Source organism: Cryptomeria japonica, chromosome 4 (genome assembly GCF_030272615.1).
Source record: "Cryptomeria japonica chromosome 4, Sugi_1.0, whole genome shotgun sequence".
Lineage (NCBI taxonomy): Eukaryota > Viridiplantae > Streptophyta > Pinopsida > Cupressales > Cupressaceae > Cryptomeria > Cryptomeria japonica.
The window spans coordinates 298,026,285-298,041,449 of record NC_081408.1 but is presented as its reverse complement, the minus strand read 5'-3'; the positions used below and the strand labels follow the sequence as shown (position 1 = coordinate 298,041,449).

At 36.0% G+C, this 15,165-nt stretch overlaps 1 protein-coding gene across 4 annotated transcripts in view; it reads right to left on the bottom strand.

The window, feature by feature from the left end:
- Positions 1-5,525: 5,525 nt before the first annotated feature.
- Positions 5,526-15,165, bottom strand: part of LOC131064178 (uncharacterized) — a 142,156-nt gene continuing 132,516 nt past the window's right edge. For all 4 annotated transcript variants that reach the window (XM_057998252.2, XM_057998334.2, XM_057998405.2 and 1 more), the window contains one exon: positions 5,526-5,986. In XM_057998252.2, coding sequence (XP_057854235.2) covers positions 5,862-5,986 — 125 coding nt within the window. In that variant the 3' untranslated portion in view covers positions 5,526-5,861. The remainder of the gene's footprint in view (positions 5,987-15,165) is intronic.

Here is a 15,165-nt window from a genome sequence, read left to right as displayed (position 1 = left end):
AAGTATCTCTAAAAGCCCCTAGCAAAGGATTAGAAGCCAACGAACATTTCCCAATCCAACAGTCATCCTAAAAACAAATACTCCTCCCATTGCCCACCTTCCAAAAAGTTCCATGAATAGCCACATCCCTGGCTTTGATAATATTATTCCATAGGTGTGATCCAATAGGAATATGAGGGGAGTACAAAAAATCCTGAAAGGAGTGAACATTAAAGAGGTATTTGTTATGCCATAATGTATTCCATTCTCTTCTACAATCATAGGTTCGCCAAACGCGTTTAGCTAGAAGAGCAAGATTAAAAGTCTTGATACTCTGAATCCCCAGACCCCCATACTTTTGGGGTTTGTAGACACTCTCCCATGCAACCAAAGGAATTCTCTTTCTTTCCTCCACCCCAGACCAAATGAATCTTTTTTGAATTTTTTCAATAGTCTCTACATATTTTGAAGGAATATTGAAATTGTTGCAAGTAGTTGCATGCATGAATTTAATGTATGCAAGAAAAAACTAACAGTCTGAGAGCCACTCAATGTGAGAATCTTGAAAAGGGATTCTACCTCATCCTGCCACTATCATTATACAATAATTAGAAGTCAATTTGCCGTTTAGAAACTTTGAGGAACATTGTCAAAGTTGTTAGCAATTCTGCTAATAAAGTAGCAGAAAAAAATACTCGAATTGAAGGTATGCAAGACAAAGAAACCAAAGAAAGGCAAGGTAGAGCAACAAACATAATCATTGAAGGTGTGAAGGACTATGGAAGTAATGAATGCACTTTTGATATGGTTAGTGACTTTTTAAAAGACAAGTTGAGTTGGCAAGGAATTTGCCAAGCATGGAGGGTGGGTAAGTTCAGTGATGAAAGAGCAAGACCCATTAAAGTCATCATGTCAAACATATTAGATAACCAAGTCCTTCTAAGTAAGAAACAACTTCCAAGGGGCTCTAGGTTTTCTCTACATGATGATTTAACTATCAGGCAGCAAGAGGAAAGGAGAGTGGAAATGTCAATAGTTAGAACAACTAGGGATGAGTGAAAAAGAGCATGGTTGTACAAAGGGAAAGCAGTTATTGCCTCTTTTGGGCCTCATTTTAAAGCAGGATAACAAGTTTGTGGCAAAGAAGTGGCATCAAATCCTCTAGTAGAAAACGTGCCAACAAATCAGTATGGGATAATGGGGAGGTAGACTCAACTTTGAGTCTTACATGCCAACATAAATAGCAATCAAGAACTACCTAGGTTTCTCTAAGTCTAATCTGTTGGAATTGTAGAGGTTATCCTGGGAGACGGGGACCTGGTTTAGGACCTATTGCGGAAGGTAAAGACATTATTTGCCTCATAGAGACATATGAACATGAGGGGTGCAAGACACCTTTGTTTGAAGGGTATTTGAAGATGACAGTGTGGAACAAGGCAGCAAGGAATGGCAAAGGTCACAGAGGTATCGTGATCTTAGTGAAGGAAAAAGGAGGTCGTTTGATTCAGTTAAGAAAAAGAAGACTCAGATAAACAATTCATTTGGTTTAAAATTGCAGAAAATGGTACTCATTCGTATCGCACCATGCTACTTTGCTCCTCAAGTTTCTAAAACTTACAAAAGCAAAGGTCTTGACCACAAGGATCCTTTTGCATCTTTAAAAAGGGATCTTGCAAAATTTTCTCAACTTGGGGAAGTCCTCTTGGTAGGAGATTTTAATGCTAGGATAGTAAGTGAACAAGCCAGCATTCTTTGTTGTAAGGAAGTTTGCAATCCCATTTGGCTCACAGAAGAAAGTATTCATCGATGGGATAGGGTCTTAGAAGATAACAAAGGTTGGAATGTTTTTGGGGAGCAGCTGCTTACTTTATGTATGCAACAGTTTGGTTAGATGGGTGAGGTCTGGCAATTTTACTTGTAATACTTATAATGGTGCTAGTGTCATAGATTATGCCATATGTTCACATAGTTTGTCTGAAAAATTGGAGAAAGTTTCAATTGGCAAACAACTCTGGGATTTGAAATCTGATCATAAACTAATTTATTTAAACTTCTCTTGGACTGAAAAGGATCAGCTTGGGAGGAAATCCATGTATATTTTGCATTCTCCATCAAAGGGCAGAATTTTGCTGACTCAAAAAAATTGGAATACCTTCCAAATAGCACTTGAAAGGCTTTTTAAGAAGAAGAAAACGCCTATCCATGGGTTTGGTAGTCTAGAGCTCATAAATATAATCCACAAGGTTCTTGATGAATGTAAAAGAGCTAAAAATAGAAAAGTTGAAACAAATTGCTTCCCGGTCAATGCTTGGTTTGATGAAGAATGCAAAAAGGGAAGGAGAACTTTGAAAGACACTAAAAATAAGCAAGTTAATCTCAAAACTTTGAAGGAGTATTTAAAGAAGCAAGTTTACGAAAATAAGCAAGAACTTTGAAGGAGTATTTAAAGTGGGGTACGAAAATTCTTGCACCTCATATCACTAAAATTTTCAATAGCATCATCCAACAAAGGTTCCTTATGGATTGGACAACTAGTTTAGCAATACCTCTTTTCAAGAGTGGTGATGTCAATAATCCATCCAATTATAGAACCATTATGATAAATCCTTTGTCTGCAAAGTTATTTGGCAATATGGTAGAAAACATAATCAACAAGTGGGTGGAAGAAAGTAATAAATGTGCTAAAGGGCAAACAAGTTTCAGACCTAAGCATTCCACAATCGATCATGGTACATCATTGAAAAGGTTTGGGAGCAAAAGAGGAAGCTTTTTGTTGCTTTGTGGATTTCAAAAAGACTTTTAACACAATCCTTAGAGTTAAACTTTGGCAAAGAATGGAGGAAATAAGGGTTCCTATACATCTTAGAGCAGTTGTTCATAGGCTATATGAGGAGGTTAAAGTCCAAATCCAAACTTCAGCTAGCATATTGAATGCTTTAGGAGTGATATTGGGATCAAGCAAGGGTGCCCTTTGCCCCTACCCTCTTTGGTTTATACATTGACAAATTTGAAGAATGGTTAAACTTACAAGGAGGTGATGGTATTCATTTGGGACAGCTTGTTATAAGGCTTTTTTTGTATGCAGATGACCTTATTTTGATTGCTAGGTCTCCTCTTGGCTTACAAGAGCACTTACAATCTCTTGAACAATTTTGTAGAATAGTGGGCATGCAAGTCAACATTAGCAAGATGAAAGTGATGGTTTTCTCCAGCAAAAGAAAGCAGGATCGACATAAGTTCTTCTTTGAAGGCAGTGTTCTTGAAGAAGTGGTAGATTACAAGTACCTCAAAATTGACTTCAACAAAAATCTACGTTAGGAAGGTTGCAGAAAGAAGCGTATGTTGGGAGGTTGGAAAGCATTTTATGCTTTTTAAAATAGATGCAGAGAGGCAGAGTTATGGGACTGAAAGACTACCCAAACTCTCTTTGGGCTTTTAGTGCTTCTAATTGTTCTTTATGGCTGCGAAGTGTGGGCCTGCAGCACTTCCGATTCACAGTGGAAACAAATTGAACAAAGTAAAAAAACGCTTGATTACAAACAAGTTCAAACTCAAAAATTCAATCCCTTATGATATCATGTTGAGTGAAGTTGGGACTGCACCTATGGAAGCAATTGCTTTGGTGAGACTCATAAATTATTTGAGAAGAGTTGAGCACATGGAAGAGGGCCGATGGCCTAAGATCGTCTTCAATGACACATTATGCAAAAGAAAGAAGACTTGGATGCGACAAAACAACAAATGGTTTAAAAAATGGGATATATACTTAAACACGTGCCCCTCGGACAATAAGGAGATAAAGGCTTATACTATGGATAAGTTCTACAAGCGTTCTTGGAATAAAGAGTTAGGGAGGAACAAAAATTATTACATTGAAGAGTTTAATCCCTCTCGTAACCATCTTCAAAAAGCATACATAGGGGCCCACATATCATGGAAAACCAAAATCCTCATTGCTCAATTAAGAACTAATTCTCATCAACTTCGTTGTGAAACTGGGCATTGGAAAAGACCAAAAGAAGTTTGGGAGGAAAGAGAGTGCATTTTCTACACTTAGGTAAAGTTGAAACAAAAAAACACTTCATTCTTGAGTGTGATGCTTTCAAAGCCACACAGTTTTGAAAGCACTTTGGAAGCCAATTCTTGGGGCAATCTATTCAGTGAAAGGTGTGTGGAGAAGTTAGGCATTTTCATCATCATTCTGAACAAGAAAAAAGTTGAAATGCAGAAGTTGGTTTGTGAAAGGATCTGTCCCATAGGTTATATTTAGCCTCGTGGACATTAAAGTAGTTTCTTCTCCTTCTTCTTCCTTCTACTAATACACTCATATGATCATAAACGTATGACTTCCAAACAATGAACTAAGACAAATCATATGACCCCAAGAGTATATGTACACAAAGCTCAACAAATAGGTGAAACAAAGATTCCATTCAAAAAGGTCTTACAAAGTTCCAAGTGTTTGGGTTTCCTTGAATCTGCTAGAGTTTGTTAATTTGTCTTCTAGAAAGGCTCAACTAGGCATGAACTCATTTGCATACGTCGTTCCATGGTATAATTTCATCTAAAGTAAACATGTTTGCTTCATAGAGTGGATACTTTTAATTGTTTATGACCTCAAAGCATTCGGATCACCTTGGAACCAATTTGATTCTTCTTTGTGTGTTGTCTATGGCCCTAAGGCGTTTGCATTACGAACCACTCTTCCTCCTCTTATAACCCTAGCACTACCCTACATACTTTGTCTTGCTCAAATGGTATCTTAGGAATGAGTACACAATGAACTAAGACAAACTACATGACCGAAAGGTTATATGTACACAAACTCAACAATCACCTATAATTATATGTGCAATAGCATCTTAGTGGAATTCCACTTTGTTAGACTAACGAAAATCCTTACTTTAAATTACATAGTTATGCAAAATGGCATCAAGCCTTGCACTACATTAATCCAAACCTGGCAAACCACCCCTACTTGCAAATGCGCAAGTGTCCTGGTTTCTTGGTAATGAAATGGAACTTTGACCACCTCGACGTGTATCTCTAGGCATTTAGGAGGGTAAGTCAACAACTCCCTTGTTTAGGTTTTTGAGCTGCCAATAACCGATTCTATAGTGGTATTTCTTGTCCTTGCCTCAAGCTATGGAAGCTAGTTTTGATGTCGATGGTTGTTAAACTAAACTGATCATGATATATTGTTTCTATGCAATATTACCCACCCTACTGACAATTCTCACTTCATTTAAAATTTAAATATTAAATTGGGTCCAAACAAGGATAATGGATTCCAAACTCCTTGCAACATTTTTGGGCACTCTTAGAAGCAAATCATTCACATTGAATGTTACAGTCCATAACATGCAAGCAATTGGAGTCCTCATATGCACAGAATAAATTGTAACTAGAGAGTTAGAATATAACATTGTTAAAAAATAACATACATAGGGGATGTTTTCAAAACAATGTGTATTCAGACTGATATTTTGAATAACTTGTAAGCATGGCTTAACGAAAGATTGACTTTGAAACAAATATGGGCATAATGAGAAGCCAACAGTGATTATTGTAATATTAATAAAGAATGTTCATACAATAAAAGAGAAACATGTTGACATGACCGCTTAGTGATTTCTCAGGTAGGCGTCTTTTTGCCAGTGCCAGAAGAACAAAATTTCTGGTGCACTTCTAACCAGTGACTATATAATAATGTATAAGCCCAAAAAGGAGACAAACTTATACCTCAAAGTGCAGTAATTATACAAAACAATATCGTACCAGCAGCAATAGTCTTCACTTATAGAACTATTGCAGAATTCACTACAACTTATCTCCTCGTGGAAAACAATGTAATCAATTTTGATTGAAACTATGACTTGAATCTAGGGACAGTGGTAAAGATTTTCCCTTAAATAATTTTGGTACAACTGAAAGTCTTTCTGCCAATTTTGATACTTTTGTTTCAATCTTCTCAAGCCTTTCATTTCTTCTGCTTTTAGATCAGGTTCTGCATTCATGTAGACAGAGAAATATAATAAGAAACAACAATGCCAGAACAAATTGAATTGGGAAAGTAACATCTACCTGTATAAAAACAGCATTATGATTAAATACTTGGAAAGAGTTTCAGTTCTTATTTGATATCAAACCGTGTATAGCTAGCAAATAAACTAGTATCATGATAAAGAAAAGCAATAGAAACCTGCATCTTAAATTTTATAGTAGAAAGCTACGCTATACTAGTAGATTATTGCAGCCATAAGACAAACTGGTTCTTTGCTCTCCAGCTAAGTCACAGGATACAGCGATTTTCATGTATGAGGTTCGAATTTAATTGAATTTCAAACTTCTATAAAAAAAATCGAATTTAATCGAATTTCCTCTATAAAGCACTGCTATCCGCCTCTAAACACAACTCAGCTGGTCGTGGGTATTCTTTGTATATGCTTTGTATCTATTGGGTCATGGGTATTCTTTGTATATGCTTTGTATGCAACTGCTGGGTTGCCCTCAGATTTTCCCCAACAAGGGTCGCTAGTCTGATAATTTATTAGAAGTATGCATATATTTAAAAATAAACAAAATTATAGAAGGCGAATTTTATCCGAATTTTTTTTCGAATTTTTCCCTTGTCGAATTTCATCCGAATTTCATGGCTGTCGAATTCGAATTCGAATTCGAACCTTGTGACTTAGCTCTCCAGAGGTGCTATGTTATACCGTGACTGTTTCCTCACTTTATACTTGCGTTTAAATCTGAATAATTTCAGGATAATAAACATGAACATCCAAAGATTTTTTGGTACAAATGATCCATAAGTCTAAGATTTAGGTAAACCCTGAAAGGTCAATATTTTCCATTCACAACTTATAAAGAGCACAAAATAATGCTATTTTAGTAACTGTGTCCGTGCACATCAAAGAATCAATCATACACGAGATGTTAGTTTACAGTGATGCAAGTGGGATAATATTGTAGCACAGATCGAAGTTTCATGATAGTCTCTTGCAGAAAAATGTGTTTTCATGCTATAAACTATTGATAACATCAGGTATTCTGTGGTCATAATGCACTTCTTATACAAAATATAAAACATATACATTGCCGCCATCATACACATTATTGTGTGCAACTGACATTTATCTAAACAAAGTTAGCATTAAAAATATCTTAGCTCTAAAGGACACATCATAAACCCCTCATACACTAACCTTAATGTTTGATCTCTATCCTCACATTTCAAATAGTATGCTTGCATTTGTATTCTAAATAGTTAATTACAGATGAAGACGGTAGGTTAACACAGGTGACCGAGACCACTGAAAACAATGATACTAAACATTATTATTAAGTGAACAACTTTCAGCAATTCTAAGGAAAAAAACAATGGGACTATCATTTGAAACTCTTACACATTCAATGCCCAGATGTGCTATCTACAGCCACGTATTTGTATGAGTGCATATTACAGCCTATGCCAATACACTATACCATAATATTTTTAGATATATCATATGCATGTCTAATTAGGTGATCTTGTGTATTCCCACATTTGATGAACTGAAATCAAACCCAAGTACATCTTACTGGGATTTGGGATGCAGCACTGTCTTCTAGTCTCTCGATACTGGATTGTATACCAAGCACTAACCACCTAACCACTAACTCATCTAGAACTTACTTTAACACAAGCCATAAATAGCAATACAAAAAGGAAGCACAAATGCAATAAAAAGAAGCAGCTTCAGAAACAGATTAACTAAGGAAAAAATTGGCAATAACTCGCAAATTTATCAAACATTTGAAAATATATAATTTCTTAAAATAGTCTTAAAAAACACACATACACTGAATCCATCGTGTATAAATCAAAGTTTGAGTTAAATACATGTCATAGACCAAAATAACAAGTTATGAAATATTAATTATTAAATTCACTTTAGAGAAATTTGATTTTTAAAAAATATAAATATTTACACAATTATCAAAAAGAGTAATACTATATTTATTTAATTAAATTTAAATTTATTAAATTTTTATATATTAATTATTACAAATCTAAATCAAATATTCTTACAAAAATTTTAATTTTAATTTATTAGATGTTATTATTAAAAGTAATATTATATTAAATATATGAAATATTTAAAATGAAGTTTTTTAACAAAAATCAATTATAGTTTATAAAGCTTGTCACAACAATAAAATTATAGTTTATAAAGCTTGTCACAAGGTTAACAATAAAATTTAAAACTAAAATTCAATACTCAAAACTTATGATGCTATGATAGTAACTCGCATAAATTATAAGTTATATAAGGTTATCAATTATAGTTTATAAATTATAAGTTTATGACAACATAAATTAAATTATAGTTTATAAAGCTTGTCACAAGGTTAACAATAAAATTTAAAACTAAAATTCAATACTCAAAACTTATGATGCTATGATAGTGACTCGCATGTCAAGAAAAAAAGCCCTATCGTGGCGGCTACAAATGATTAAATAAATTAGGTTTTCGTGTATAAGCTTCTCTGTTTTTGTTTGACCCATTTTTTCATCGATTTATGGTGATTAATGGCATTTTTTTTCAAAAAATCACGAGTTTCTTGAAAAACCCGGCACTAAGTTAAATCATGAGTAACCCACCGCCGTTTCCGACGTGCGAGTATTCGTGAGATAGCTGAATACACTAAGTTTTTTTAAAGCTTGGCACAAAGCATTAAGAAACACTTCAACTAGACGAGAAATATGTCTTGTCTACTCTTTTTTCTCATACTTAAGATTTCATTTTACTTTTCTCACCTCTTCCAAATTCCAGCATCACCATAAAAATTTCCAAGAGAAAAAAAACTCAAGTCGAGTCGGACAAAATAAGAGAATAATATAGTAGAAAGCAGCCAAAGGTCAAAAGGGCAGCCAGAAACAACTAAAACTTAACATTTTAACCATGAAAAACCTTTTCATATATATAGTCTAACCAAAATAACAAACCATAATAAAGAGCAGTAGTGTTTCTTAACTTTAACTGTATAATTTTTACAAAAAAATAGTTTTTAAGGTTATATGAATTTACATGACTTCCTTATTTGAATAAGCAACACGGATGCCTGTGACGAGTACAATATTGCTGTTTGTAGGGAGTCATTATTTTCTGTTCATTCTAAGCATAGTCACAAGACTGGCTAGGACTTTCCTAGACTTGGTGAGTCCCAAGCCAAGTAGACTAATCTGAGGCCAGTGGACTTGTGACCCAACTACCCAACGAATCTAATTAGAATTACCAGACTTGACAAGTCCCAACATGTAGACTTGGCCAGGTCCACAAAAATTAAGAAAAAAAGCATGAAAATTTGAAAATTCTTTAACGTAAAAGCATGAAAGTCGAGCATTTTTTTAAGAGTTTGGAGGATGTTTGGAGGATAATTAAAAGGGATAAAATTGTGAAAAATGGCATGTGCCATGATAGTCTATAGTTTTAAAGGATTTAATTTGGGCTTGGTGGCAAGGGCTTCACCCCTCAACCCCACAAGGGGTGTTGCCCCAATTCTCCCACAAGAGGCACTGCCCCTTGCACCCGCTAGTGGTGCTACCCCCAAATCCCTACTTAAAAAACAAGAAATGAAAATCTTTTTCGACCATGTTGGATGGAAGAGCAATATTTTTTTGTTCTTTCGACTTTTTGATTTTTTCGAATTAAATTCCTCGTTTATAATTTACACTTTACTTATAGTTTGCTAAGTGAAACCCTATCCTAAGTAATGCTCCTAAGCATGTGGCAGAATTTGCAGACTTGTCTAAGATAGAAGCACATGATGTTGATTGTAATTAGGGAATGGCGGATTCCAATTGCCTTGGGCAACATTGAATCCGCCCAAGGGGCCAGCCCCTTCTTCAACGTATGCCCTCTCTCACGGCACCTCTAAAACCTCATGCTACATTCAAGGTAACGTGCTCCCATGAATAGGGCTGACCCTATGAAGCATTTCGGTAAAAGAGACATAAATAAATTAAAGGTTATTAATTTATCATAAGCCGACATTCCTAGATCTTGCACCATATAAATAAAGTCATCTTTACCTCATTCAAACACACAATCAATACATCCCTCATGCGAAATATACATCTGCTAATGATGCGAATTATACATCTGCTAATGGTGTGAATTATACATCTGCCTAAATGCGAAGTTTGAAGAAGGAATAATCAGAATTATCTCTGCCATCGAAGGTGCTAACATTAAGGGCAAATACCATCATAAAGGAAGGCGAACTATTCCAGAATCAAGGCGCTAAAGTTGCAGCCCAGTCTCAAGTAAAAGTGCAGATCTAGGGTATGAGCCTAAGTACTGGTTGGTGTGTTCAAGGGGCAGACCTGATGCTCATGAAAGTGCAGATCTGTTGTTGATTTCATCAGCCTTAAGAGCAGACATTCAGACATCTTCAAGTACTTGAGATGAGTGTTGTAATCATTATATGAATATAATCCATAATCAGATCTGAGGATCTTTTCTGGCTGGGTTTTTCCTCCTAGGAGGTTTTCCCAGGGTAATTGTGTTTTGTTCTTATTTGTTCATTTCTATGCTATGCCTAGATCTAGAAATCTCTAAATTTTACAATAAACAAATTAATTAGAAACTAAATTCTAATTTCTAAGTTTTACATTAAACTGAAAGTATAAAATCAACACATGACTCCAGACAGAGCTAGAACTATTGGGTTGAAGGCAGTGTTCCACGGGGACGCGTCCTCCCCTTTTTTGGGTGCGTCCCCCCATCAGAAACATCTCGGGGATGGGGGGACGGGGACGCAATGTCCCCCGCTGTCCTACCACCGCCACCCAAGCGCCACCGGGACGCAGAGACGTCTCCGCGTCTCCCAGGGAGACGTGGAGACGTCTCCCAGTCTCTCGAGGGACGGGGAGACGCCCAGGCGTCTCCCGCGTTCCCACGTCAAAGCTAACCAAAAAAGCAGTTTTTAAAAAACATGTGACTTTTGGGGGGGTTAAGGGGTAACCCTAATTGGACGTGGGCCCCTTGACCCCAACTTGACCCCAACTTGGGGGGCGCTGCCCCCAAACCCTCGTTGAAAAATATAGGGGGAAACTGCGCTGATAGAAGTAGGGAAAATTTAACCTCCGAGTCTGGTTAGGCTCCATATAACAACACAATTAGCATTGAAAAAATCTTGGTATTTAGATTTAGTATTTCAAATTTCCTAGTCTCATTTGAAATGTAATTCTTATACTGTAATACTATCATACATCTTTTCAAAACTATTTTTTCAAGTACTATAAGTATATGTATAACTATATCAGCACCACCACCCCGCCGCCCCCAAACTTAGGCCCTTGGTCCCCTCGTCCCGGAAACGTGTCCCCGCGTCCCCCCCTCCCCAACGCCCGTGGAACACTGGTTGAAGGATATGAGCTCATGACTCCTCGTGATTTTTGTTTATGACAACGAGTTTTGTACACCTAAAACACTTGACAATATTTATATCTTTAAAAATGTTGGTTCCTTCAACTCAAATCTACTTTTATACTCGTGAGAAATGTATACTTGTGTGAGATCAATGAAGCTTCTATTTGATTATTATATTGCATCTTTAAAGTTTATTTATTAAAGGGTACATAATAATAATTTTAAATACTTAAAAATATTCATGTTTCATGGTTTTTTCACTTTCCTAAGTCTTGGCCAAGTCAAAGTGCCTTGTCGAGTCCAAGTCTTCTAATTACGATTCTAAGATTGTCCTTGGAATTCATGTGTTGTAATGTCCCCTTTTCTAAATGCCCAAGTTTTTGCCCTAAAATCACAAATTCCATCAAAATAAGAAATGTACAATAGTTAGGAATCATACTTTTACCAATAAATAGTCTTTATCAAGATAAATCTAGTTGAGATCCAGCAACCATGTTAGCTAATATTTGAAATATAACTTATAACATAAATTCATTCTATTAGGGTTAGTAATCACATGTATGAGTATAATTATCAACACAACTATATTCATTATTATAGGTTTGAATGCGGAAGCATGATAGGTTGGCCTAAAGCAATCCTCACACTAAGCGCAAGAGCAAATATATCATCCCCCTTGGCCCCAAGTGTCAAGCACATTGGACATCCTTCATGGGGTGGTCTACCTAGTGGGATGCTTGTCTCTTCCCTCCCTATTGATGTCACCACGTCTATATTCATTTTTAGCATTCAATCACAATTGGGTTTCAATGAGGGAGCATGATAGGTAGGCCCGAAGCAATCCTCACACTAAGCCCAAGAGTGGACACTCACCCTCTTGGCCCCAAGTGGCAAGCACATTGGACATTCATCATGGGGTGGCCTACCTAGATGGTAATCTCATATCTGCTCCCCTTCCTTACATCTCCTTCCCTTCTCTACATGATTGCTTGCCGGGTTACAAATAGATTGATGTTTTAGGATACCAGATTGCTGATGATTTGATCTAACTGTTTCTTTTCAGATGAGTGCAGATTACATATAATATTTTCTATTCTGATTTCTATCCTTGATCTTGTTGATGTATGAGAACTTCTGCTCTTCTTCGATTGCCTGATTCCTTTTATACTTTCATACTTTATTGAGGAGACACATCCCTTTGAAAAGAGATGCCTATTTTAGGGATCATATCTCCTCATTGCTTGCCTTATCATTCAAATCAGATCTGCACTTTTGATTATAGATTAAATGCTGCTTCCTTTTATCCCCTTCCTCTTTTCTCCCCCTCTCTAATTCAATTTGTCCTCCCTCTTATATCTTAAAGTGAGGAGTCAAACCTCCTCATCATGTCTGCCCTTTGCAACAACTTTCATAATTATTATCTTTGAAAGAGCCACAACCCTTCATTATTTTTGCCCTATTGAGAAAATCACTTCCTTATTTTCTTCCCAATCCTCTTTCTTTGATTTGCCTTTCCATAAATTACTATGCTCCATTCCTTTTCCCCTTCCCCCTTGTCCTCTTTCAAATGAACTTTTCTCCCTTTTATATCTCATGTTTGAGGAAGCCACAACTCTTCATAGCATGCCTCTTCTTTTCATTTAACATAATTTACTTGTAATTATAGTATATTATATTTATTTATTTATTTTTAATTTAATTAAAATTATTTATTATTAAATTCTATTTCAGAAAAGAGACATTACAATCCACCCCACACAAGATTGCATGTCCTCAAGCAATGACAGTTTTACCCAAATCTTTTCAATGTGAGGGTCCCTAGAGTAACCCTTGGAGATTTGTCATCCTTGGATCCTCCATGGGATATATTTACCTTCTTCTGCACAACTCTGGTATTAACTCAACTTGCAAATTTAAACCAAGATATGTTTTGTCGTTACTACCAAAAGGGGTGTCCCAATTATTTTCAACAAGGAGAACAAGAATTTATATTAAGATGAGGATTAGAACCAAGACACACATCTATGACCCTAAATGCAATAAATTTTGTCTTGCCATTGTCATTTAGTCATTGTCATACATTTGGACTGAGTTAATAGATCCGTCCTCATTGACTAGAATGCATCCATTTATTTATCTTTACCCCGCAGGGTGACAGGAACGATGCTTTGATACCAATTGTAATGTCCCCTTTTGTAAATGCCCTATATTTTGCCCTAAAATCACAAATTTCATTAAAATAAGAAATGTAAGATAGTTAGGGATCATACATTTACCAATAAAATGTCTTTATCAAGATAGATCTGGTTGAGATCCTGCAGCCATGTTAGATAATATTTGAAATATAATTTATAAGATCAATTCATTATATTAGGGTTAGTAATCACACATATAAGTATAATTATCGTAACAGCTATATTTATCACAATAGGTTTGAGTGCAGGAGCATGATAGGTTGGCCCAAAGCAATCCTCACACTAAGCCAAAGATCAGATATATCATCCCCCTTGGCCCCAAGTGGCATGCACATTGGACAGCCATCATGGCATGGTCTACCTAGTGGCATGCTTGTCTCTTCCCTCCATATTGATGTCACCACATCTACATTCAGTTTTAGTATTCAATCACAATAGGGTTTGAATGAGGGAGCATGATAGGTTAACCCGAAGCAATCCTCACACTAAGCCCAAGAGCAGACACTCACCCTCTTGGCCCCCAGTGGCAGGCACATTGGACATCCATCGTGGGGTGGCCTACCTAGATGGTGATCTCGTATCTGCTCCCCTTCCTTACATCTCCTTCCCTTCTTTACATGATTGCTTGTTGGGTTACAAATAGATTGATGCTTTAGAATACCAGATTGCTGTATATGATTGTTGATGATTTGATCTAACTATTTCCTTTCAAATGAGTGCAAGTTAAATATAATATTTTCTGTTCTGATTGCTATACTTGATCTTGTTTGATGTATGAGTACTTCTTCTCTTCTTTGATTGCCCGATTCCTTCCATACTTCCGTACTTTATTGAGGAGACACATCCCTTTGAAAAGTGACACCCATTTTAAGGATCATATCTCCTCAATGCTTGCCTTATCATTCAAATCAGATCTACACTTCTGATTATAGATTAAATGCTGCTTCCTTTATTCCCTTCCTCTTTTCTCCCCATCTCTAATTCAATTTGTCCTGCCTCTTATATCTTCAGGTGAGACAGAGTCACACCTCTTCATCATGTCTGCCCTTTGCAGTGGTCACAACCTTCATAATTATCACCTTTTGAAAGTCACAACCCTACATTATTTCTGCCCTTTGAGAGAGCCACAACCTTTCATAATTATTACCTTTTGAAAGAGTCGCAAGCCTTCATTATTTCTGCCATTTTGAGAGAATCACTTTCTTATTTCCTTCCCATTCCTTCTTCCATTTACCTTTCCTTAATTCCTATGCTCGATTCATTTTCCCTTTCCTCCTTGTCATCTTTCAAATGAACTTTTCTCTCTTTTATATATCATGTTTGAGGGAGTCACAATTCTTTATAGCATGCCTGTTGACTTTAAATTAAACGTAATTAACTTGTAATTATAGTATATTATATTTGATTATTTATTTATTTATATTTTAATTTAATTATTATAATTTATTATTAAATTCTATTTCAGAATAGGGACATTACAGATTTTGGCACCGACGTTTGTGTTAAAAAGGGGATTTAAAAATGCATAAATTAAAAGGAGGCCAACTTGGTTGAAGTGTTACCTCTCT